We start from the raw sequence: 25,301 nt of genomic DNA on the forward strand, positions 1-25,301 counted from the left end.
GAGCAATTGGATGCATTAGGGAGCCACAAAGTCTCATTGGGAAACGCCGTCCAATTTATGATTTTAATAGGATAGATTTTCAAGAATGTGCCTGCTTATATACTATGGTTTGGAGAATCTGAATTATTTTAAGCTTGTTATATATATATATGTATATACACGTATTCTGTTTTCTAACAGAAAATGGCCTCCCAGCGTGGAAGTTGCCTGGGTAACAGTTCCTGTTTAAGGGTCAGTGGCTCAGTCTCTTAGCAACAGCTGGTTGCTATGGTGCGCACTGTATAAACCAATCCCCAGCTGACAAGTCATCCTGCTGTGTACTCCTGCCTGCATAGCTCATACAAGCCCGAGACCGCCAGGGATCATGCCCATCACCATAAATAAACTTGCCTCCAAAAATCACCAAAAGCGATATCTTAGCATCCACTAAAAATATTTTAAAAATACGATAATGTGCATACATTCAACTTATGGATTTAAGAAAAGCTAGGCGTGAATGCTTAGAACAGTAATGACCTATCAACTTCTTGGTATATGTCATGGAGAAGTCTCACCATCACACTAACCAAAAGAATCGTATGAGGGGCTGGGGATTTAGCTCAGCGGCATAAGCACCTGCCTTGCAAGCAGGCAGTCGTGAGTTCAATCCCTGGTACCAATAAAAAAAAAAAGTCTGCAAAAGAATCGTATGTGACTATTTCTAAGGGTTTTATTGACAACTGCCAGAAACTGTGAACAGTTTAAATGCCATTTGAAGACTAATGAGCTAAAAACTGTGGTCCCTTCATAAGCCAGAGACGTTACTCAGCCAGAGACAGGGCTGAAACACGTATCCACGCAAGGACACGGATGGGTGCTGAGTGTTGCACGCTCAGTGCAAAGAATTAAGGGTCAGACGCCATGTGCCGGGTCCGCAGAGGGAGACGGGGCCCAGGTGTTTAGTAAGAGCGGGTTTCCTCGGCGGGCGCTGGTGGGGGTGGTATAAACGTCCTGGACTTGCAAAGTCCAGACGATGCTGCAGCGCTGTGACTTTCTAAGTGTCATGGCCGGTTAAAAAGGAGTGAACTATCAGTAAGCAGCATGCACGAGGCTCACAGGCACGATGCTTAGGAAGAAAATAAAACAGTCTCAAAAGGCCGGAGGTTAGGACCCCATTGATGACAGTCTTGCACAGACAGATGCGAGGGAATGCGGGTGACAGATTCACAGGGCTGGCCGGGAAGGAGCTTCTAAACAACAGGGAGGTCAGGGGAAGCCTTGGAGGAAACGGACAGGCCAGGCCGTACCCTCGCGAGGGCAGTGGCACAACCCTGTCAGGTTCTCACAGGACCCAGAGCCAACATCCAGGAGCTAGTGTGAGAGGACGTGGGGTTTAAAGCTCGCAGCTGTGGACAGTGACCCCAAGGGGACTTTCTCAGCCCGAGACGTCCGCCAGATGGTGGAGAGTCTAACCAAGGACAGAGACCCCCCTTACCTTCAGGGACACACTGGTTTTGTTCTTACAGGCAACGTCCAGCACGCTGAAGGTGGCGTTCATGAGGCGACAGAAGGAGCCCTGTCCCCGGAGAAAGAGCATTGATCGGTCCGTCCGCCCCAGACTCTGCATCTGGGGCCGGGCTCACCGGCCAGCAGGGGTGCAGATCCTCACGGACGCGACAGCAACAGGCCGACTGCTGGGCCAGCCGGGTGACGCCTGTGCTCACAGAGGCGGGGAAGTGTGGCTTCCCGACTGGGGTGACGAGGACAGACAGAAAGGCTCCAGAGAAGCCCGGACCGCGTGCTCGGTGGGCCTCGGCTGAAGCATTTCGCAGCATCCAGTGACACGCACCACGTACAGGTGAACAAAAGTTAACTGTGCAGACTCATCCAGATATCTGCCGCCAAAGCACACACTAGAACTGCGTACGTGTGGGGTGCAGGATGATGTTGCGGTCTAATTAACACGGCCCGCACCTCGGTGCTTGTGGTGTGTGCAGTGCGGCTGTTGGAAATTCATTCTCAGGGATTTTGAAACATCCAATAGACCATTATTAACTGCAGTCATCACAATCAGTGCATCAAGGGATTCACCCCTATTTCTCCTCTCTCTCTCTCTCTCTCTCTCTCTCTCTCTCTCTCTGTCTCTGTCTCTTGTCTTTTTGAGATGGGGTCTGGCTATGCAGTTCAGGCTGGCTTTGAGCTCACTTTGTAGCCCAGGCTGGTCTCGAACTCGCAGTGATCCTCCTGCCTCAGCCTCCCGAGATTACATGTGTGAGCCACCGTGCCTGGTTTAAGTGACAATTTCTGCACTGTAAGTACACTAACCGCTACTTAATTATATACATTGAAATTGCTAAAATGGTAAATTTTTTGTTGTCTCTGTTTAGCCAAAGTTTGCTCTTGACCAAAGTAGATAGAAAATCGGGGGCCTACGGTGCATGTGAATTTCAAAGCTAATGTGTAAGTTCCTATGTGGAATTATGACATTGGTTCTTGACGGTAACATGAAGTGTTGCTAATTTCGATAGTGCATTAGGTAATCAAGATGTCCAAATGGCTCCGCGTGGCTTAACTGGGCATCTCGCGCCCCTGTATCTCTCAGATCAGCACCCACACCTCTGCCGGCAATGAGCCTCCAAAAAGCCTCCCATCCCAGTAAAGCGACCCCGAAGGTTTACACAGGTTAATTATCCTCTCTTCAGTCTCCCTGGAAGCTGTGTTTAACTGTGTGGCTGATTTCTGGCCAACATGTATAACCAGAAGCGATCATGTGGCATAATCTTAAAGGAAAAGGCTGTGCCATCCACTTTTCCTTCTCCTCTTCCTGCCAGCTGTAAGGCAGGTGCAATGGCAGGAGCTGGAGCAACCACATTGAGCCACAAGGCAAACGTGTGATGGTGACAGCTGCAGCATTACAGAAGCATCCAGTCCACTGTCCCCTTCCCCGGTGCTTACATATTTGGGGTCCGCGGCTCTCCCTTTTTGGCAGTGCCGGGCTTCTGTACTGTTGGGAATGATGTCCTCCCTACATTTGAATGGAACCCCTAGGTGGGAAACAAAAGCACTCAAGTTAAATTGCGACCACAGCACGATATGAACGAGAGGCGCCCGAGCCCAGCAGCTGCCCGCCGAGAGCCCGGCTCTGGGCGGAGCACACAGCACAGAGCAAAGAGGAAGCAGCTGCAAGCCGGCCACGGCGGGAGAGCAGCGACCAGGAGCGGTTCCACGGGGCCCCGGGGGGGGGGGCGTGTGGGTGACACGGTGGCCCTGATGGCTTTCTCATCCTGATTGGAGAAGGGCCTCGGGTCCTTTTGATTTGTTCTGTGTCATTGTGGCCACTTAAGTATGTATTGTTAAAGTATAAAAATCTTATCATTTAAATTCAAAAGTTTTATATTGTTCTTGAGGATAAAAGATGCCAGACCGCTAGGCGTAGCACCGGAGCCCTGAATAATCTGAGCTCTGCCCACCGCCTCAGACACATCTCACACCTCTTCTTGTTCTCGCTCTGTGTGAGCCTCAGGACCTTTGCACATGCTGTAGCCTCATCTGGATAGTGCCTACTTCTCCTTGGAGCTGCTGCCGGAGGGTCACTTTCTCAGAGCATATTAAATATCTCACTATTTGCCTCAAAACATACTCTTCTGTGTCACTTGTTGTGACTTATTACTACTAATTAGCTATGTGCTCCCTGATCCCTTCCGTTGGCCAGAAATTACATAAAAGCAAGTAGTACGCCCATCAAATCAGGATTGAATACATAATGCGTGGTGCAGTGCACAGCTCAATTAATAGTTGATCCAAAAACAGGATATGGAGTGGATTAATAAGTGAATTTAAAAAAGCAAAAGGAATCGTGTTTGCAGATGAGGGGAGAGTGGGAGGCTGCAGCAGAGGTTTGATAGAATCAGGATTTTACAAGCAAAGCAACACAGCGGTTCCGCAGCCAACACGCACGAGGAGATGATTACTTCTGCAACTGAAGTTGCCGTGTGTCATGGAACCTTCTGGATCGGGCCTGAAGCCTGGGGAGCAGCTGCAGTTGTAGGAGCCCAGGACATTGCTGCAGACAGAGTGTGGGCCACACGGCGACGGGGCTGGGGAGCATTCATCCACATCTGCAAGGGTTCGAGGGCGTCAAGAGACTCAGAGCAGCAAGGCGGGACCTCCTTCCCGGGCTGCTTTCTGGCCAAACCTGCACTCACCCACGCAGGTCACTTCTGGCTCTGTGAAATTCCACCGCCCGTTGCTGGGTGCGAAGCCGGCCTTGCAGGTGCAAAAGAAGCTCCCAAGTGTGTTGGTGCAGCTGGCGTTGGGCGGGCACGAGTAAGTACACTCATCGATGTCTGTGGGCGAGAGAGGGCGTGAGGCGGGGGCTGGCGTGTGCCCGGCCAAACCCTGCTCTCCCTTCTGAAGCGAGAGCTCCCCTTCTTTATGAAGAGGACGTGTGACAACTGAGTCCTCCTGGCTTTGTTACCGTGTGAAAACCCAGGCCACGGACGGGCAGCCTTGTGGCCGGCCGGGGACACCCGGGGAGGAGGGATTGTCTTGGGCTACATACAAAATAGAGAACCTGGCAAATGTCCGTAAGGAAGAATCCTTCCTATTTGACAAAATGACACGGGAAGCCCAATTTATAGTTAAATAGAAAACTTCCCTAACTGCTTGGTAATCTCAACGCCCGTCTTCAGGAGCGCGCACAGGTAGGTAGATGGGAAATGCCATATTTTATGTAAGATCAGTCACACGCTCTCTGACACACAGAGGCTGTGCTAGGCTGGCCGCCTGGTGGCTTCGGGAAACACCCTTCCTCTCCTGCACTGGGATCTGCTGTTACCTACACGTTCCACGCCCAGGGACCACGCCAATGGCTATAAAACAGATTGCCCAACATCACACAGTGACATAAACATGGATGGTCTTGTGGGGTGCTTTACTGGCTGACCAGGCTTGAACGCAGTCCATGGGCAATGGATTGGACACATCAGGACCCAGAGGACACTGATGGAAACCCAGGTGATGGAAATCAGTCATTTGAAGAGGCCTTTCAATGCAGCCGAGAGACACGGTAAACAGAGGCTGTGGCCAGGGTGACATGGCACGATGAGAAATATTTCCCCTGCATTCAATGGTCATCTCATTGGAGACCACCCCTGCATACTGGCCCAGTATCCTAAAAAATGTCGGCCCAGCCAGAAACTACATTTCCCAGCAGCCTCCAGTGAGGCGCTCTGACTTGTGGGAATGTGGGAAGGGTCACATTTGTGCCACAGCGCTTAAGAAATGAGTGTGGTTTCTGCCTTCTCTTTCTTCCCATGGCTGGGGCTCAGAAATATCTTTGGCAACTGGGTCCAGTTGTGCATGCCTGTAAGGCCTCAAGAAGTTGAACGAAGAGGATTTTGAGTTCGAGTCCTGCCCAAATAATTTAGCAAAGCCTTGTTTCAAAAAAAAAATAATAATAAAGGGCTGGGCGTGCAGCTCAGGGAGAAAGCCCTGCGAGCAAAGCCCAGCGGTATGCACAGAAAAGTTTCTGAGCATTGCCGATGTCCCCTGTATGAAAAATCACTCTACAGATGAGCTCCTCACATCACCCACTGCCCTTACGGGAGTTCAAATCCCAGCTGGTCCACACCTTTGCTGTATAGCCCTGGAAAAATCAGGTCACCTCTTGCTCCTGGACCCCCGTTTCTCATCTCAAAATGAGGATCAGAATCATTTCTCTTATGGTCCCGTAATAGGAGGGAGTGGAGGGGGCACAGAAACGGGCACGGCTGTCTGTCTGTACCTTTACACCCGGAGTCAGAGGAGGTGAACCCGGTCTTGCAGTGGCAGCTGTAGCTTCCCACGGAGTTTTTGCACTCGGTGTTCTCGGGGCAGTACCCCCTTATGAGGCACTCGTTGATGTCTGGAGTGGACAGAGATTAGAAATCTACAGTCAGAGAGTAATGTGCCCATCCTGGTATTGCTTACATCCTGAAAGTGTGCCTGGCTTTTGCACAATCCAGCCACCTCCTGCAGAAGAAAAACCGTTAGGCAGACAGCCGTACTTACACCTTCCTACCACGTTTGCACGCTGAACCACGACCTCGAACCCCAGCTGGACCACGGACCTCAGAGCTCTGCAACCACAGAAAACTGACTCTCCCTCTCTCTGCCCAGTTTTCTCATCCCTAAGATGAGAGTCCTCATCCCTTCTTCGTGTGGTCTTTTCGTGAGGTGATCCTTATTTAACTGGGCAGGGCGATGACCCAAAGCTGGCTGTCCGCACCTTTACACATGGAGTACACATGCATGAAGCCAGGCAGGCAGTGGCAGGTGTAGTTTCCCAGGGAATTATTGCAGTAGGCATTCTCGGGGCAGATCCCGCTGGAGAGGCACTCGTCGATGTCTGTAAGTGAAGAAAATAGTGAGTGAACAGAGATTAGGTATCTAAGTTTGGCCTGGCACCTGGCGCCCGGCACCTGGCACCTGGCACCCGGCACCTGGCACCTGGCACTGGGTCTGGTGGCAAAGCCTAGGGAGGTCCAGGCTGATGCTTCCCCTGTGGCACAGGCCTGCAACTAACCAGGACTGACTTGACCTTCTTGTGCCTAAAATATTTCAAGTCCTTAAAACAGATCTGCTGCTTCTCATTTGTTTCAAGAATGTATTTAGTTGCTCATGCAAAGGATTTTATTATTTCCCCTGACGGTATCATCTTGACGGGGAGAGGCAGAAGTTTGCTTATTCATCCAGACCTGCAGGCACCTGGACAGGAGGTGAACACAGCCCGGCCACCGGAAGGTGACTTGAAGTGACAGAGGGGTTTGTATAAGAAGCAGAGTTGCTTCTCAATCCCAGCACAGCTCACAGCCCAAATCTGCCGTACACATCATCTTGGGAAAATCTCAGATCCCTCCAAGGGAAGAAGCAAAGTACAACAGCGGCTGCCCGCTGGGTAGCAGCTGGCACCCAGCCTGGCACCCCCTGCCAGGTCTGCACTCTCCTCCCACTGGGAGATGAGCCCGGTGAGGGAGAATTTGCAAAGAGCCTCCTGCTCAGATCAGAGCACTAAGCCCAGCACAGGCCGGAGACCCGCTCAGAGGCGGGGACGGAGCGTGCCCGGGGTGAGTCCCAGGGACACGGGCCCAGCGCACAGCCCTCCTAAGAGCCAGACCTGTCAGACAGTGGGAACCGCGGGCTGTACCAGCCGTGACCAGCGGGTCCAGGGACCGCAGTGCCCATCTGGGTGTCCTCTCCCCGTGCCCCAAATGCATCCCACGCAGAAGGGTTCTCTTTCACTGAGCCCGAAATACCACCGCATTCGCCAGCTGTGAAGACGTCTCAGGTGCACAGACATCAAGACTGACAGGACACAGTCAGGCAGACAACGGCGGAGGCAAAGGCTCGGGCGGGGCAGCCCCAGAGCAGGGTGCAACGGCACGTTTAAGCACTGTGAGTGTCAAGCGTAAGTGCCAAAACCCACAGCTGGTTACATGGGCAGGATTCCCTCTCGGCTGCTTGTGTGACTATCATCGTGATGTATTTTTTAATTCTTATTTTATTGGCTTTTTTACTTTTTGTCTCTCCACATGTCTGCTGCGTAAGAGCCAATTATTCACTTTAATATTTTCCACTTTCTTTCATCAACACGTAAGGTGAAGCCCAGCCAGAAATCACGTACGGAAGTCAGACAGCTCTGCACCAAGGTGTGGGCCGGCTCCAGCTTCTGAGCGTCCCTAAGTCTCTGATCACGCGTTCCCCCACTTCTTCTAACCCCTCCCCAGCCTGCATCCCCGATATAAAAGCACCAAGAGAGAGCCTGTCTCCCTCCTGCCCCTGCAGGCCCCTCCTCGTTCTCTCTGAACCGTTAGCTGCTTTTCCCGCCCGTCACTCCACATCGCAGCCCAGCACGCCCGCTTCATGGCTTCTCGGAGAAATTGAGAGGCCGAAAAACAGTTTTAAGTTAAATGCTGAGATGCAGTTGGTTCTGTCAGAACACAAAATGTTCCCCCAAACCCTTCACCCCCTCAAGCTGATCTCACGGGCGCCGAACTGGGGAGCTTCAGGTAGAGACTCTAAACCCCAACGGTCAAAATATCTGAAGAAGAAAGTAAGTCAATGCATAAGGGGTCCAGTGAGCCCCGAGAATGTAAATAAACACATAAATCATGTAAGTGAACGTATGGAAGACAAACGTGGCCGACTGAATTAAAGGAAAAACAGGCTAACGATCACTTTAGTGAAGAGCTCGAGGGGATGGAAAAATCAAGGAGAAATGAACGAAAAACGAGAAAACACAGCGGAAAGCCAGGCGGGTGGCTAAGCAGGACTGCTCAGAGCACAAGAGGAAAATGGGGGGCACCGTCTGCTCGGGGTACATTAAAAGAAGGAAATACAAGGGCTGCTTCAAGGGCTCTTAACTGACTAAAAGACCTAAGCTAACTCACCACATTTGGGATTGAAATGTGTTGCACGTACACGAGACGTTTAGAACAGTAAATACACGAGAAAAGCACAAATTCTCCACCACGTCATCATCATTAAAATCTTAGAAACACATAACACAGAAATACTAAAAACCATCGCGGGAAAACAACTAATTTATAAAAGCAAGTTATCAGAGGTTGTAACTAAACAGATAACGGACTTATTCAGTAAAGGGGCAGCAGGCTTAACAATAGCACCCATAAAACGGTGGGCAAAGTCACCATGAGGATGCAGGCACGAATGGCAAGTTCAGGAAAGAAGCAGAGCTCCCGGGCCCGGGGCGCAGCTCAGCGGCACAGCGCCGGCCTGGCAAGCTCAGGCCTGAGTTCTAGCCTAGTATAAAGAGTGTGTGTGTGTGTGGGGTGGGGGTTAGGGATGCAGCTCAGAGTGAAGGCCCGGGGTTCAGTCCCCTCTACAACAAAAGACGTAGAGCTCATCGAAAGGTATCAAAAGAAATTCAGGATATAAAAAAATTCCACCCAAATATGAGCACAAGAAATGATAATGTGAGGAGGGTCAGAACTAGAAGGCCAGGTGGATTCGGGAGATCATATACTCAGAGATACGTTAAAGACATACTGAGTTGCCAGGCGTGGTGGTGCATGCATGTCATCCCAGCACTCGGGAGGCTGAGGCAGGAGGATCACTGCAGGGTCAAGACCAGCCTGGGCTGCAGAGAGAGCTCAAGGCCAGCCTGACTGCACAGCGAGACCCTGTCTCAGAAAGACCAAAAATAAACATATTAAGTTAAATAAGTCAGATATACAAGCTTAAACGTTGCATTGTTTCTTTTATACGAATATAGAAGAATAAATATGAATATGTAATACACCTACGTATATATAACAAAATAGAAGATAAATAGGGAGGTCTCTGTCAAGTGGACAGGGAGGGAGGAGAGGGAAAGGGGAAGGGAAAACGAAAATAGAGCTTTTTCAAGGGGACAAAGATTTGGAAGAAGTAGGGAGACAGGGAGGAGCAGCAAACAGCAGAAGAATTCAGACGTGTTGTGCGCATGTGCCAAGCCCCGCCATGAGGGTAATCACCGTGTACCACAAACGACAGAGCGTGGAAACCAAGTCTAACGGGTGCCAGGTGACTCACACAGAACCACCCCGAGAGTAATAGGCGAGAAAGAAAAATTAGAAAACAGCACAAAAGGTTTAAAAATTTATTTACAACCACCAGAGCAGAAAAATTTCAAGTATGAGGAAAGAACTCAACATACAGGTAAAGCAGGCATATAAAATAGTGAATATCCACAATCAAAAACAACTTCTCCATGACACAGCACAGGTAAAACCCCGGGAGTGCAATATTGGGACAGAATTTCAAAAGCAGCTGGAGAAAAGCAATATATAACTTACAAAGATCAACTTACTAGAAGCACAGAGGATTTCACAACATGAACTTCAGAGTCCAGGAAAGCTTGGAGTAAAGTGTTTCAAAACCTAAGAGAAAACGACTTTGAAATCAGATGTGTACGTCCTGCAAAATTAGTTTTCAAAATTGATGGAAAATAAAGATCCTCCATGACAAAGGGCGTATTTTTAATTTTAATTAATTTTAATATTTTTCAGAAATAGCCCTCAGTGTAAATGGTCTCAACTCCCTAACCAAGAGACACAGCAGGACAGGTTGAATTTTTTTAAAGAGGAGAACGATAGTATGTTGCATACAAGAAACACACCTACCAATTAAAAAGCCTCAGACACAAAAACTCTAAGGATGAAAAACAGTGGTCCATGCAACAGGGACTCCAAAGCAAGCATGAGCAGCTATTGTAAATATATATGCGCCAAATACTAGCACACCCCACTCCACAAACCAAACAGCATTGGACATGAAACATTAGATAAACATCAACAGATTAATAACGGGGGAATTAAATCCTCTATTGTAACAAGTAGGACATTCAGACAAAATCAACACAGAAGTATCAGAATGGAACCACACCTTTGATCGAGTGAATTTAATAGGTATCAACAAAGTGTTCCACCCAACAACAGACTACACATTTTTCACAGCAGAATATGGAACTTTCTCCAAAATAGAACACATACATAGATCATAAGGGACACTCAGAGAAACACAAAAGAATCAAAACACAGCACAATAAAACTAGAAAATCAAGGCAAAAATCACAGAAATTACCAAACACATAAAAGACTACGCAGTCCACTCTTGAATAATCAAGAGGTCACAGAAGAAATCACAAAGATCAGATAAATATCAATACAACAATAATACGGCAAATATTCCTCGAACCAAATGGCAAGGCTTGTACAACACACTAGGACCTATGGAACACAACGAAAACAGTCCTAATGGGACAGTTTATAACCGTGAATGCCCACGATAGAAAACCTGAATAACCCCCCAAAATAACCTAAGACCGCACCTCGATGTCCTAGAAAAACAAGAATACTTGAAACCAAAATTGGCACAAGGAGAAAATTAAAAAGATCAGAGCAGAAATTAATAAAACTGAGATAGAAAAACAATGAAAAGAATCAATACATTGGAACTCGATCATCAAAAGGATTAACACAATAGACAACCTTGCAGTCAAACTTACCAAGAGAAAGAAAGAAAATACCATGAAAATGAATTAGAATGAAAAAAATACAAAATAATCATGGTCACCACTAACCTCCAATGATTATAGATGACTGCTTCAAATACCTGTGTTCCAGTAAACTGGAGAATTAGAAAAATAGGTAGACTCCTAGATACATGTGTGTTACCAAAATGGAATCAAGAAGATACAAAAACCCTTAACAGTCCAATAACAGGATGCTGAAAAGCACACAAAAAAGCAAAACTCAGGGCATTATAGAGTCACCACTGAATTTTACAACATCAGTCAAGAGCTAAAGGCAACATTTGACAAATTTTCCCATGAAATTGACAGAGAGGAAACAACAGATGTAATATATCACATAAAGGGAAGGATAAAAACCGCACGGTCATCTCAATAGATGCAGAAAATCCTCTGACAAGTTCTAACATCTCTTCATCAACAGGCCACAGAAGGACACTCCTTTAAAAAGATAAAAGCCATTTATGACAACCCCCCTGCCAACATCATACAAAATGGGTAAAAACTGAAAGCTTTTCTACTACAATTAGGAGCGATTGAGGATGTTTACTATCCCTGCCCCTGCCCCATCCAGTGCTTGAAACATTAGCCAGTGCAATTAGACAAAGAGGAAAACAAAAAGAATTTGACTAGGAAAAGAAAAACATAAAATATCATTATTCACAGTGACACGACCCTTTAAAGACCCCCAAATTCCACAAGAAGACTGTTAAAGCTAGTAAATACAGAAAAGTGGCAGGGAAGAACAGATCCAACGCAATGTTTAATGCAATTAGAAATAAAAAGGTGGATCACACCATGAAATCCAGAGGGCCAGAAGAAAACTAGTTTTAAATCTTCTATTCCAATAATGTGAAGGGACTAGAAGAAACGGGATAAATTGCTAGACACGTGTGACTCCCCAAAATTGAAATAAGATGTAAAACTCTGAACAGATCAATAATAGACAGCTAAATTGAGGAAGTAATAATTACTATAAACACACACTAGTAAAGATAATGATATTTAACAGCTCTCCCAGCAAAGAAAAGCTGCAGAGCTGCTACACTCATCGCTGAATTTACCAGAACTCACAACAGTGCTCCTCAAATTCTTCCATTAAACTGAAAGGGACGATCACTGACAAACTCACTGCCTGCAGCTAGCGTTACCCAGATACCAAATCCAAATGAAGCTACAAAAAAAGAAAGCTACAGGCCAATACCTTCCACGTACAGAGACGTAAATAACCTCAGCACGATTCTGGAGAGCATAACGCGACAAATGAGAAAAAGATCATACATCGTGCCCACATTAACCGCATCCCAGGGGTGCAAGGAGGATCCCACATATGCAAATCAGTAGAGTGATACACCAGCCAATCGGAAGTCAGGATGAAACCCACGTGACCATCCCCAAAGATGCAAAAGGAGCAATTGACAAAATCCAACATCCTCTCAGGGTTAAAAATACACTGGAGAAAACAGAAAACAGAGACCCGTGGGGTGAGACAGAAAAGAAAGATAACAGGAGGAAGGAAAATAGACCTTTACTGAGGGTACGGGAGGGCTGCTGAAGACAGGCAGGAACCTTCTGGAAGCTTCAGGAAAAATCACGGGTTTTTTATTTGGAATTTAACAGGCGCAAAGCTAAAGGGGCGGGTGGAGTGACGTGTTGACAGCTGATAGGAGGAGCCTCTGCACATGCGCAAAAAGCGGGCAGTTTGACTTGTGGGTTTGCAGGATGAACCCAAGGGGGCGCCGTCCAGCGGCAAAGGACACACCTGTAACCCCAGCGCTGGGGAGGCTGAGGCAGAAGAATCGCCATGAATTCAGAGCCAGCCTGAACTACAAAGTGAGACTCTGTTTTGAGGAGAAGAAGAAGAAAGAGGAGGAGGAGGAGGAGGAGAAGAAGGAGAAGAAGAAGAAGAAGAAGAAGAAGAAGAAGAAGAAGAAGAAGAAGAAGAAGAAGAAGAAGAAGAAGAAGAGGAAAGCTTGCCTTAAACTGACAACACACTTATGACAAACCCACTTCCAACATCACACTCAATGGGAAAAAATGGGGCGCATCCCTCTAAAATCAGGAACAAGACACGGCTGTCCACTCCTGCCTCTCCTGATGATGGTGACCCGGTACTAAGCTTTAGCCTGAGCACTCCGGCAAGAGAAAGAAACCAAAGGTTATGCGCAGGATAAGAACAAGCCGAACGATCCTTTGCCAAGGACGTGGTTCTTTACAAAGAAGGCCCCTGGAACACCGGCGATTCTTAGAGCTCATAAAAACACAGCAAAGTGATAGGAAGCCAAACCAACGTACGAAAATCAGAAATCAAGAGAACAGTTTTGCTTTTGACAGTTTAAAAAATTAAATGCCTAGGAATTAACCTGAGCGAGGAATTTAAAGGTCTCTATAATGAAAATGCTAGTAGTCTAAAAGACAAACGAGATTGAAGAGAACATCAGAAAACAGAAATACAACTCTTGTACCTGGATAGGCAGGAACAGCATTTTGAAAATGCCCCGCTGTAAAAAATGATATACAGATTTAATAGAATTCCAATCAAAGACCAATAACACTCTTCAAAGAACTAAAAGAAACAATCCTAAAATATCTAGGGAACAAGAACCAATAACCAAGGCAATCCTGTCAAGGAACAGCAAAGCAGGAACTGGGCATGGTGGCTCACGTGTGTAATCTCAGCACTCGGGAGGCTGAGGCAGGAGGATCATTGCAAGTTCAAGACCAGTCTGGTCTACAAGGTGAGCCCAAGGCCAGTCGGAACTGCATGGTGAGACCCTGTCTCAAAAAGACAAAGGAAAAAACCCCCAGCAAAGTGGAAGGACTTAAAACTTAGATTTCAAATTATACTACAAAGCTATAGTAATAAAAGCAGCATGGCACTGGTAAAGAAAATAGACATGTAAGTCAATGGAATAAAATAGACACCATAGAACAGCACTGTGCCTTTTTATGCATGTTATCTTTGATAAAGAGCTAAAATGAAGTGCTGAAAAAAACAGCCTCCATAAAGAACAGTCTGCAGGAAACTGGTTACCACCTGCCGAACCATGGATCTCGACCCACATCTCTTACACTGTACAAAAACCAAATCGAAATGGATCAGAGACATGCACGAGAGACCCTGGACCTGCTGTGACATGTGAAGCACACATAAAACTCTCGTCTCCATGCCTCGGGTAGGACTTTCTCAACAGAACTCAAGTGCATAAGAAATATTGCCAAGAATCAACAACGGGGATCACACCACATTAAAAAGCTTGTGCACAGCAAAGGAAACAATCAACCACGCGCAGAGACCACTTCCAGAAGGGAGGGGAATGTTCCAACATGTCTCTGATAAAAGCCTGCGGTCCAGAATATTTACAGGACTGAAAAATTTAGACTGCCAAAAGCAAACGACCGGCCGTGCGCAGGCCAATCATTACATGCCGCACACATGACGGTAAACGCGCCTTAGAGACTCAGGCCCTCGTCCTGGGCTGGGGTACCACAAACAGCACGCCTGACACCCTGAAACCCGCCCGTGCAGGCGCCTGTCCCGGACTCCGGCCCCCAGTGCGGACACAGAACGGGCGGGTGGCAGACAGTCCGCATCTGCAGGCGGTGGGACGGGGCTTCTTTCCCTACGATGGTGAAGAAGCATCTCTTCCTTGACTCTGGGCTTGTGTGTTCTTACGATAGTGCAAGGTCTTTGGGTTACCAAGTTCCTCTGTGTGTGCGTGTCTGTCTGTCTCTTTCTCTGTGTGTATCTGTGTGTGTGTCTGTCTGTCTGTCTCTTTCTCTGTGTGTATCTGTGTGTGTGTCTGTCTGTCTGTCTCTCTCTGCGTGTCTGTCTCTGCGTGTCTGTGTGCGTGTGTGACTCGGATCCCCTCCTGGGTTTATTTTTCGGTACCGGGGATTGAACTCACGGCCTCGTGCTTGCCAGCCAGGCGCTTACCCCGCTGAGCCACCCCCCCCCCCGCTGGGATTCTGACACAGGTTCTCACCTCGTCGTCCAGAGCGGCCTTGAACCCACCTCGTGACCCAGGGTGGCTGCAGACTCACAGTGACCCTCTCCTGCCTCAGCCTCCCGAGTGCTGGGCCTACAGCCACCATCTCGGATGTGCTGAGGACCATCGCACTGTGGATCCCTACAGCCACCAGGACTGTGACAAGGGGGGGAAGGTCCGCGCTCGCTCCTCCAGGGCAGGCCTGTGCCGCAGCCCGGACGGGAAGAGCTCAGGCTGCCTGAGCAGCCGGGTCCTGCCAGGCGGATGCAGGGTTTAGGGACACGGAGGAAGGGGACAGGAGGGCCCAGAGCTCTGCACGCAGACACCGGGGCTGCCCTGGAGCTGGGCCATCTCGGGTTGGGGTCCCTGACGGGGACCCTCCCGTGGCAGCAGGGCCAGCTGGGCGTCCGCACCTGCACAGACGGCGCCCCGGGCCTCGAACCCGGCCCGGCAGCTGCAGTTGAAGCCTCCCGGGAAGTTGGTGCAGTCTGCGTGCTCCGGGCAGGCCCCGCCGGCCAGGCACTCGTCCGTGTCTGTGCGGGAAGGGACACCGGCGTCCGGGTTCAGAGCCGCCCTGCCGCCGGCGCCCAGCCTCGCCCCCCCGGGCACCGTGCCCGCCGCGTACCTGTGCAGGCGAAGCGCCCAGCCATGCCCGGCCTCCAGCCGTCCCCGCTGGGGGACGAGAAGCCGGGCCGGCAGCTGCAGCTGAATGTGCCCCGCAGGTTCCGGCAGACGGAGTGCGGCCCGCAGGCCGGGGGGCTCCGCGAGCACTCGTCCACATCTGCACACGGAGAGCTGGCTGAGCCGGGCGCCACCTCTGCTCCGGGCTCCGCTGGGCACCAGCCCCTCGCCCGCCTGCGATGCCCGGCCGCGGCGTCCCTTTGGGGCCCAGCCAGCCCCCGCCCCGCCTCACCTTGGCACTGCACCCCCCGGCCGGTGAAGCGGCTCTGTCCGTTGCTGGCCTCGAAGCCCGCTTTGCAGGTGCAGAAGTAGCTGCCCACGGTGTTGTGGCAGGTGGAGTACGCGGGGCAGGCGGTGGTGTCCAGGCACTCGTTCTCATCTGCAGGAGGAGCGGCACAGAGTCACACGCAGCACCCAGCCGCCGCCGGGCATCCAGGGGCCAAGGCTGGGGTGACCCTGAGGGCTGCACCGCGTCCTCAGAGGGACCCCTCAAAGCCCTGACCTGCGCCAGCACGCGAGATGGCAGTCTGGGGCAGGCGCGCTTTGTGCCAGGTAAGATGAACTTAAGATAAAGCATCTTTCCTGGAGCCGGCCTGCACCAGGAGAACCGGGTCCGCGCCGGGCACACGCTGGGCCTGGGGCTGCGGCCCGGCACTCGGGAGGCTGAGGCAGGAGGGTCCCTGCAGGTGTGAGGTCAGCTCGGGCCACGTAGTGAGCTCAAGGCCAGCCTGGACTACACGGTGAGACCCTGTCTCAGAGACAGAGATAGACAGAGACAGAGAGAGACAGAGACAGAGAGACAGAGACAGAGAGACAGAGAGAGACAGAGACAGAGAGAGACAGAGACAGAGACAGAGAGACAGAGAGAGACAGAGACAGAGAGAGACAGAGACAGAGAGATAGAGACAGAGACAGAGAGAGAGATAGAGACAGAGACAGACACAGAGACAGAGAGACAGAGAGACAGAGAGAGACAGAGAGACAGAGACAGAGAGACAGAGACAGAGACAGAGAGACAGAGACAGAGAGAGACAGAGACAGAGAGACAGAGAGACAGAGAGCGACAGAGACAGAGACAGAGAGACAGAGAGGCAGAGTGACAGAGACAGAGAGACAGAGAGAGATAGAGACAGAGAGACAAAGAGACAGAGACAGAGACAGAGAGACAGAGTGACAGAGACAGAGACAGAGAGACAGAGAGAGATAGAGACAGACAAAGAGATAGAGACAGAGAGACACAGAGAGACAGAGACAGAGAGACAGAGAGACAGAAAGAGACAGAGACAGAGAGATAGACAGAGAGACAGAGTGAGACAGAGACAGAGAGACAGAGAGAGACAGAGACAGAGAGACAGAAACAGAGAGACACAGAGACAGAGGGACAGAGAGACAGAGAGAGACAGAGACAGAGAGACAGAGTGACAGAGACAGAGAGACAGAGAGAGATAGAGACAGAGAGACAAAGAGACAGAGACAGAGAGACACAGAGAGACAGAGACAGAGATAGAGACAGAGACAGAGAGACAGAGACAGAGAGACAGAGACAGAGACAGAGACAGAGACAGAGACTGCAAGATAAAACATGTTGGCCTGCAAGTGTCTGAGAGTTTGCGATAGTGGCCACAGCAATCAGCGCAGTTCCAAGCACGTGCTGTGAAAAACCCAAGGCTCAGAGAGGGGCTGCCTTCCTGGCCCCAGCTCCTCCCTCTGTCTCTGCTTCTTGGCTCTACGTGGTGAACGATTTCTTCATCCCACGGACGGAACCCAGCAAAACACTGAGCCAAAAGAAACCTGTCTTTTTTTTTAAGTAGCAGCTGTCAGGTATTTTGTCACAGCAACGGATCACTGACAAATGCAAACAGCTAGTTTATCAAGGACGACCTTTTTTGCAGTGGCATCCACATGGTTTTCTCTTGTCTATTCCCCAACCCATTCTAGGTTCTAAGTTCTGCTCTCCAGGCCCGAGGTGACAGATTCCCACCATGGTGCGTCGCCAGAGGTCAAAGCAAACAGGGCCGACCGATCATGGACTGACATCTCTCAAACTGTGAGCCAAGCAGCTCAGGGATCTGTTACTAACAAAACAGCAACCAGCTCAGAGAACGCAAGAGCCGAGTTCAGACCGAAGTGACCCGATTGGATTCTTTCACTTTGCACATTTTTAGGACTCTGTGTTTGCAAAACATAATAAATACTGATATCAAGAATAGATGAGGAACTCAGAAATATCAGGACCCCCAAAATGAAAGACTCAATAAAAACCAGGCCAGTAGGTGCACGAGAAACTGGGAACCTCTGTGGCCATTAGAAATGTAAGGCAAAACCATCCTGAGAGTCCAGCTCACTCTAGAAAGAACGGCCAGCACCGAGAAATCAAATACCAAATACCAACGATTTGGTGAGAAATCTCAATGCTGGTGAGAAACAGACCTTATAACTGTGCAAGTCGGGGTGGGGACCCCACAGATCGAGTTACAGCTTCCCACAAGACAACACTCACGAAAGCACATATGGTTCTAAGATGTTCTCGAGTCCCTGCTACGAGTTCAAGGGTGAGGCTGGAGGCTGGAAGAGGTTTCCATCAGGCTGTGGCCTGGCAGCCTGGTCCAGGCCTTGGCCTGTGATATAACACGAGGCCAGCAGGAGCTCGGAAATGACCACGTGGTTCTCTGTATTTTGCAGTTTAGCAAAATGAAGATCAGATAGGTTACGGCACTTGCCTGAAGTCACACAGCAATTTCGGGGCACAAAGAAACACGAAATGATCTGGGGTCAGGAAATCTGCGTCCCAGCCCTTTTCTTGTCTCTAAGCCAATCCCAGAAAGCATCCACCTAGGGATCAGCTTCCAGGCTAAAAAGAGCTCACGTCCCAAAGAGCCATCCTCTAACCAGTATATGGTCAGCAAACTTACCCTGGTCAGCTGAGGTGGTGTAGAGGTCAGTGGATCCCCAGCTGGGTACACAGCAACACCCTGCAGAGGGGAAAGAAGGTATCAAAATCACCAAAGGGCCTGCAACATGACCCTTCGGGGGCGTCCCGGAAATAGGGCTGGTGGGTTAGAACAGGAGCCCAAATGATGGATGGACGCATTATCCCAATAATCTCTTGTTCATTTATTATTGTAGAGCCACGGAGCACAGGGACCCCGCAGTCAGAACTCATCTCAGGGGCTGGGGATACGGCCCAGCAGCGTAAGTGCCTGCCTGGCAGGTCCAAGGTCCTGAGTTGGATTTCTGGTTACAAAAACAGGTAAAATGTCACCTGCACCCGTGACTGACTGTGCGGCCTTGAAAAGTTATTTGACCTTTAGTTCCTCAGTTTCCTCCTCCGTAAGACAGAGAACCAGGTCTGCTGTGCAAAGGACCCCACCCTTGCTGCTTAGGACAGCTCTGTCCCCGCCGGTGCACCGGGAAGCTGAGGCAGGAGGGTCTCGTGCTCAAGCCCGGCCTCCCCCCGAATGCAGGTTCCATCCCGAGCACCATCAAAAAGCAACGTTCTCATCTTCCGCTGTAGCCCGTGAAGAAACCCACAGACAAGCAAAAACGGCAACAGCAAAGACAGACAGACCAGAGCAAGACAGACGGACGCCTGGGAAAGAGAAACAAGCCGAGCAGAGTCGCCTGGTTGCTCAGGTCTCAGCAGAAACCCGGGCACCTCGAGGCGCCTCCCTGACTTCCCCCCCAGGGTGACCCCAGCCACTTCCCTTAAGTTTTATTTGATTTTATTAGCTCGCTCTGTGCAGAGCAGGCTGGCCTCGCACTCGGGACCCTCCTGCCTCAGCCTCCCGAGGGCCGGGATAGCGCACGCACCGCCACGCTCAGCACAGCTTCTTAGGGCGCGTGTCCCCGCCGAGGCTGTTGGTGTCCTTCTGATTTGGGGCAGGTCTGCAGCCAGCCAGCTGGCCCCTCGGGCTGAGTCCTTTTGGGAGAACCCTCCACCTCTCTGGCCTGTTTCCTACTTTATCAGATGGAGCCCCGGTGCCCCCAACCCTGCAGCCTGGCGGAGACCGAGGGTGTCCCCTGGGCACGGGGCTCAGCGCGGTGCGAGGTGGTGGTCACTGCGCAGGGCTGCTTTCCTGCCCACGCCACGCGGGCCCACAGGACCAGCCCACGGCAGACGGCCTGCACTGCACCCCCTGAGCGGTCAGGGAGCCCATCTCAGCCCTCGGCCTCCCCACTCACCCCAGAGCAGCAGCAGGCGGGCGCCCCACATCTTGCTGTGTGTGTGTGTGGTTCAGAGCGGGGAGCCTTTCCTTAAAACCTTGTCTGTGGGGTGAAGGGGAAAGGGCGGAGTCAGGGTTGCTCAACCTGAGCAGGGAGACTTCGGGCGGGCGCTGGGCCAGCCGGCTCCCCAGACCTGCTGACGGGGCTCCCCCTCCCCCTCCTCCCTGCCCGCCAACACCTGTCCCTGCTCTCCCCGCGTCCTCCAGTGGATTGTTTCTTTCAGCCCATCACATAGAGGAGACCATGATACTGAGCTGTTTTAATAGCAGTTTGCACTGCCGTCTCCCTCGCGAGCTGCTGAGCGCAGCCCCGGGATGCTCCCTCCCGGCTCTCCCTGCAGACACGGACCCAACCGGGCTTGTCTTCAGGTCAGCCTTGTAAAACCGGGATTCCCCTTTCTGCACCCACAGACCCGCAAAAAGGGAACCTGCATTTCCAAGGAAATGCTTTCTGCCCGCGGTCGTGTGAACCCGACACCTGAACCCGGGCAGCCCCGGCCCAGGACGAGGAGCCCGCACCTCCCTCCAGGCTCTCCTCTCCCTGTTCGCTGCCTAGTAGTACTCCACCCTAGCCCCCAACCCAATGCACACACACGCACACACACACACACACACACATGTACACACGCACACGCCCTCCTCTCATAAACGTGGAGGTCTAGTGAGACGTCACGTAGGGTCACTCAGAGACCCCAGAGAGGGTTCTAAGAAAATGCATCAAGTGACCCAGGAGAAAGCACCCTTGAGCCACAGAAGGGGGAGAGTGTGCGGTGGGGCTGCGGCGAGGCCCGCCCTGTACCCCAGTCACCCTTCAGGGAGCGGCCCACCTGCTCACCTTGGCCTGCGGCCTGTCACCCCACACTGGGGGGCCTGTCGCCGGCTCTGGGTGCTCCGGCCTGGTCTCCAGGGAGGGCGGGGGGTGCAGCTCGGGAGGCTGAGGCAGGAGGAGCCCGGCCGGTCAGGAGCAGAACGAAGCTGGATGGTGGGCCGGTGGGGTCCCCAGCACCACGCAGGTGTGACCCTGACAGGAGCCACCTGAGGGTCGGCAGGGCGCACGGGGTGCGTCAGGGGTCAGCAGCTGCAGAGGGGCGCAGAGCGGGGAGCCAGCTCCAGGGAAGAAGAGGCTCGCTTGGGTCTGCTCCTCCTTTTCCTCCGTGTGAGAGGCGACGTCCTGACATCACTGTCACAGAGAGAGAAGGGAAAAGGGGGGGGGGAGGAGGGGAGGGGAGGGGGGAGGGGAGGGGGGAGGGGAGGGGAGGGCTCCCCGAGCTTCTCTTTCTGCCCCCCCCCTTGCTGCTCCAGCCGCTCTGGGGGTCACAGCAGAGGGGACCCGGGCTGCCGCTGGGCTGTGGGCGACCCCAAGGCTGACCCAGCGGGGTGCATCCAGGCCTCCCCTCCGCCTTCCCCTGCACAGTGCTCCCGCGGAGTGTGAACCCCGAGAGTGAGAGCGGCTCCCCGGGGTGCTGGTGCCAGGGCGGAGCCCCCAGGGCTGCTGGGCAGGACGGACTCAGCAGAAAGCACCGGGAGGAAGAGGCAGAGCCTCCCGGGGTTCGGTCTCCTGACACCCAGAGGCGCCTTCTGGCTTAGTGGTTTCTGGGTTTCTGGGTTATTTTGCTCTTTGATTCTTTAGCTCCAACATGCCGTCCGTGTGGTACCAGGAATCGAACTCAGGACCGTGGGCCGGCCGGGCGGCCGAGCCACGGAGCTGACTCCAGGCCCTCGTGCTTCCTTTGTATTATTTATTTACCTGTTTGTTTGTTTATCTTTGTCCTTTTGAAGCAGAGTTTCATCAGGCTGCTCAGTCTTTGGACTCCCTTTGCAGCCAGGCTGGCCTGGAACCCGCAGCGGCCCTCCTGCCTCAGCCTCCCAGTGCTGCCATGACAGGCTGCGCCACCCGCCTGGCCTGGTTCTTCTTTAATTACTGTTTTAACTGGCAAGTGACACTGTGTACCTTCGTGGTACACAGCACACTGTCTAAACCAGTTAAGGTACCAGTCACCTCACAGGCTGAGCATTTTACTGTCGTGGTGAGGACCTTTAAAAGCTCTCATCCTGCTCACTGTCTGGTAGATTCTTCTGGAATGCTGCTGACCCCCGTAGCCAGAGCCGCTTCGGTTTATGGGGCGCACATAGTCCCACTGCTGCACAGTACCTCACCTGGAGTCTCCCGCCTGGTTTAGCCAAAATGGCTTTTTGCACCACGAATGTAAATGTTTATTTTTTAAACTCCGCACAGGCCTGCAGTCCCGTCCCCGTGTGGAGAGCGGGCGGCACACACCGCGGTGCAATTCCCTTCCTCTCCCCTGGCCCCTTCCTCTTTGAGAAAGATCTGTGTCTCTGCTTCCTGTTACTGATCTGTCATTTTGCATGGAGGACCTGGCCAAGGAGTGGACGGTCCGGCTGTGGGGGGACTCGGGGCAGCAGCGCGGAGGTCTGTACATCAAGTGCTGAGCTCAGTACAGCTGGCAAATGGGGAGCAGTGCAGACCCCTGAAGCTGTTCCCAAGCTGGCTTTCTCCTGTGTGTGTGTTTTCTCTTGCACTAAATTCAGAGAGTAAAAGCCGAGGAGTCCCGTGTCCGAGCCGTTGCCCGGAGACCCTCCTGCTGGGCGCTCTCCTGAGTAAGCCACTCTGGCTTCATCTCCAGAGTCCATTTTCTGTCTTCCCAGCTGCCCAGGTTGCACACTGCAACAATGTTGCTTTTTATTTATGAACCAGGACAGAACAAAGAGGGGAGCCTTGCAGGAACCCAGGTGCCTTACACTTCTCTCCCTGCTCACCTCTGTGAGGTGAGACCCGCCAGGCTGTCTCCCCCTTCTCCTCCCATAAATCCTTGTGGGATGAGTTTGCCAACTTGTACAAAATGCCAGGGACTTTTCTATAATTGCTGTTAAATGCATCTGCACCGTCACCCACAAAGGCAAACCCAGTCATTGAGTCGTGAGAACATTCAAGCAGCATTCTGCAGAACTCCACATGGCTTGGTTTGTTTTGCATGGTCGTAACAAAACGCCTGGTGCTGGGGACCTTAAAATGCAAAAAGGTTTGTGTAGATCACAGTTCTGGAAATCTGAGCGCACAGCACAGCATTAGATAAAGAGGGGCCCAGCTGGCTAATAAAAGATTCTTGAAAGAAGCCACTTAGTTTCATGAGCCCTGCATTAATCCTTTCCAAAATATCGGCCCCAGGACCCGGTTAATTTCCATCTGCACCCAAACCACGACTCTGACACGAAACACAGGACTCCAGCCAGCAGAGAGATCTTGGAATCTGATCTTCCCAGCTGGATCTGATCCAGTCCGCAGCTTGACTGCCGTGCCAGGAGGACCTGGAGCCAGAACCACCTAACTAACACCCCCAGATTCTGACCCTCAGAAACTAAGGGCCAGAAGTGTGTTGTTTTAGGGTACAAAGTTTTGGAGTAATCTGCTCTGTAATATACAAGAAGAGATCTGCGTTAGGGTTGTGTGACCCAGCTGTAGAACTCCTGCCTGACAAGATTAGATTTTTGATCATATTAGATATTTTTGTTCCTTTTTCCCCCAGTACTGGGCCTGGAACCCAGGGCTTCACACGAAGGTCCATCTTGGGTCAGTTTTATTTTTTATTTTGAGACAGAGTCTTGCTGAGTTGCCAAGTTGCTCAGACTAGCCTCGAATTTGCGATCGTCCTGCCTCAGCCTCCCACGGTCCTGCAATCATAAACATGGTTGTTATTATTATCACTATTATTGCATTGTCTTAAGAGTTCCAAAACCATGTCCCCAGCTCAAGACCCTCAGCAGAATCCTGTCTGCAGAGTCCATGATTTCAGGGGCGAGAACAAGTCCACGAGTTTGGGGGACTCAGATACAAACAAGGACAGGAGCAGGGCACCCTCCCTGCGAGCCCACGGCGGTCCTGGGTGCAGATAAATAACTGATGACAAGACCGAGACACCTCTCCAGGCCCGCAGAGGTTACTGGGACTCTCGAGACACGTGATCTGGAGGGAATCAGCCTGAAGGAGCCGTGCTAATGCCACTAGCTGCCGGGCTGAATGGCTGAGGGGTACGGAACTCTGGGGTGACCCAGGGAGCCTGTGGGGTGACCCCGCTCAGTGTAAACACATCCATCTTGGACTCTGTCCAGCGAGCAACCCTGAGCCCAAGCGCTGTGCAAAACCCTCACAGCTCAAAACCAATGTCCAAATCCAGCGGTGCAAAAGACCAGCTCCCTTCCCCTCCTGGGGAGAACTGATCATACCCCGCAATGTCCAGAGCTCTTGCTGCCCTGGAGCTGGCCAGCCATGGACTGAAGCCTCTGAAACCCTGAGCCACAATAAATCTCTTCTTCGGGTATTTTATCCCGCAACTGAAAGCTAATCAATACAGCCCACAAGGCTTTTTGGCAACAAGGACTATTTCCCAGGGGCGCCCAGGACCGCCCCATTTCAGGATGGGTTGAAGGCCAGGCAGGGATCTGGGGGTTCACTCCCAAAACAGTCACAGAAGCCCCAGCTCTTCCCTTCAGTGGAGACGTGGGATCACAGTTATGAAAATGTTACCAGCCAGCGAAGTCACGAAAGCCACAGGCTCAAGGGTTTCCCCCCAGGCGGAAAGAAATGTTCAGCATCAACAGTATTTTTTTTTGCACAAAATGCAGTCTCTGTGAACCCCTCTTCTGTGGAACAACTCACCCCCAAATCTAAATCCCGGCAGAGGGTACCTGGCCGAATGGTCAGAACGGACACTGGTCACCATGCCAAGGGCCACCCCTGGCCCCAGGCTGGACCCGGGCATCAGGTACCCTGGTGTCCAGGCCGAGCATGTGGTGGGTGCAGGTTAGGGCTGGAGGCCACCTAGGAGGAAAGTTTTCTTAAATGTTTCAGCCAGTCTCCTGCTGGGGGCTCGCATTTATACACAAAATAGGTCCTCATAAGTACAGGCAGCGGCCTTACCCACAACTGGCAAACTACAGAAAGAATTTAAATGCTCTTTGATGGGAGACAGACAGAGAGACAGAGATGGAGAGACAGACAGAGACAGAGACACAGGGAGACATTAAAGATTTTGCAAGTCCAAAATCCATAGGTCAAGCCAACAGGCTGAGACTCAGAGGTACAGCACCTGCCCAGCAAGCGTGAGGTTGTGAGTTCGATTCCCGGTACCAAATAAAAACAAAACTAAACAGACAGGCTGAGACTCAGCTAAAGTTTGGTCTGCAGTCTTGGCCCCAAAGTCTTGACACTCAGAAGGAAGCCCTGTATTTCCATCTTACAATCTGGACGCAGAACTGCCAGCCTTTGTTCTCAAGGCCTTCCATTGATTGCACGAGGCTCACCCAACCATGCAGGCCTGCATCAAGGCACTGAGCACCGGT

At 51.5% G+C, this 25,301-nt stretch overlaps 1 protein-coding gene across 1 annotated transcript in view; it reads right to left on the reverse strand.

The window, feature by feature from the left end:
- The window catches only part of Adgre1 (adhesion G protein-coupled receptor E1), a 32,191-nt gene extending 12,192 nt beyond the window's left edge, over positions 1-19,999 (reverse strand). Inside the window, 11 exon segments of the mRNA XM_013152492.3 lie at positions 1,475-1,555; positions 2,935-3,023; positions 3,951-4,097; positions 4,185-4,325; positions 5,765-5,884; positions 6,248-6,367; positions 15,453-15,572; positions 15,665-15,820; positions 15,953-16,099; positions 18,633-18,692; positions 19,903-19,999. Of these exon segments, the coding sequence (XP_013007946.3) occupies positions 1,475-1,555; positions 2,935-3,023; positions 3,951-4,097; positions 4,185-4,325; positions 5,765-5,884; positions 6,248-6,367; positions 15,453-15,572; positions 15,665-15,820; positions 15,953-16,099; positions 18,633-18,692; positions 19,903-19,933 (1,212 nt within the window). The 5' untranslated portion in view covers positions 19,934-19,999.
- Between the last annotated feature and the right edge of the window lie 5,302 nt (positions 20,000-25,301).

The sequence above is a fragment of the Cavia porcellus genome, unplaced genomic scaffold (genome assembly GCF_034190915.1).
Source record: "Cavia porcellus strain 051 isolate PalLab524CR breed Dunkin Hartley unplaced genomic scaffold, mCavPor4.1 scaffold_17, whole genome shotgun sequence".
Classification (NCBI taxonomy): domain Eukaryota; kingdom Metazoa; phylum Chordata; class Mammalia; order Rodentia; family Caviidae; genus Cavia; species Cavia porcellus.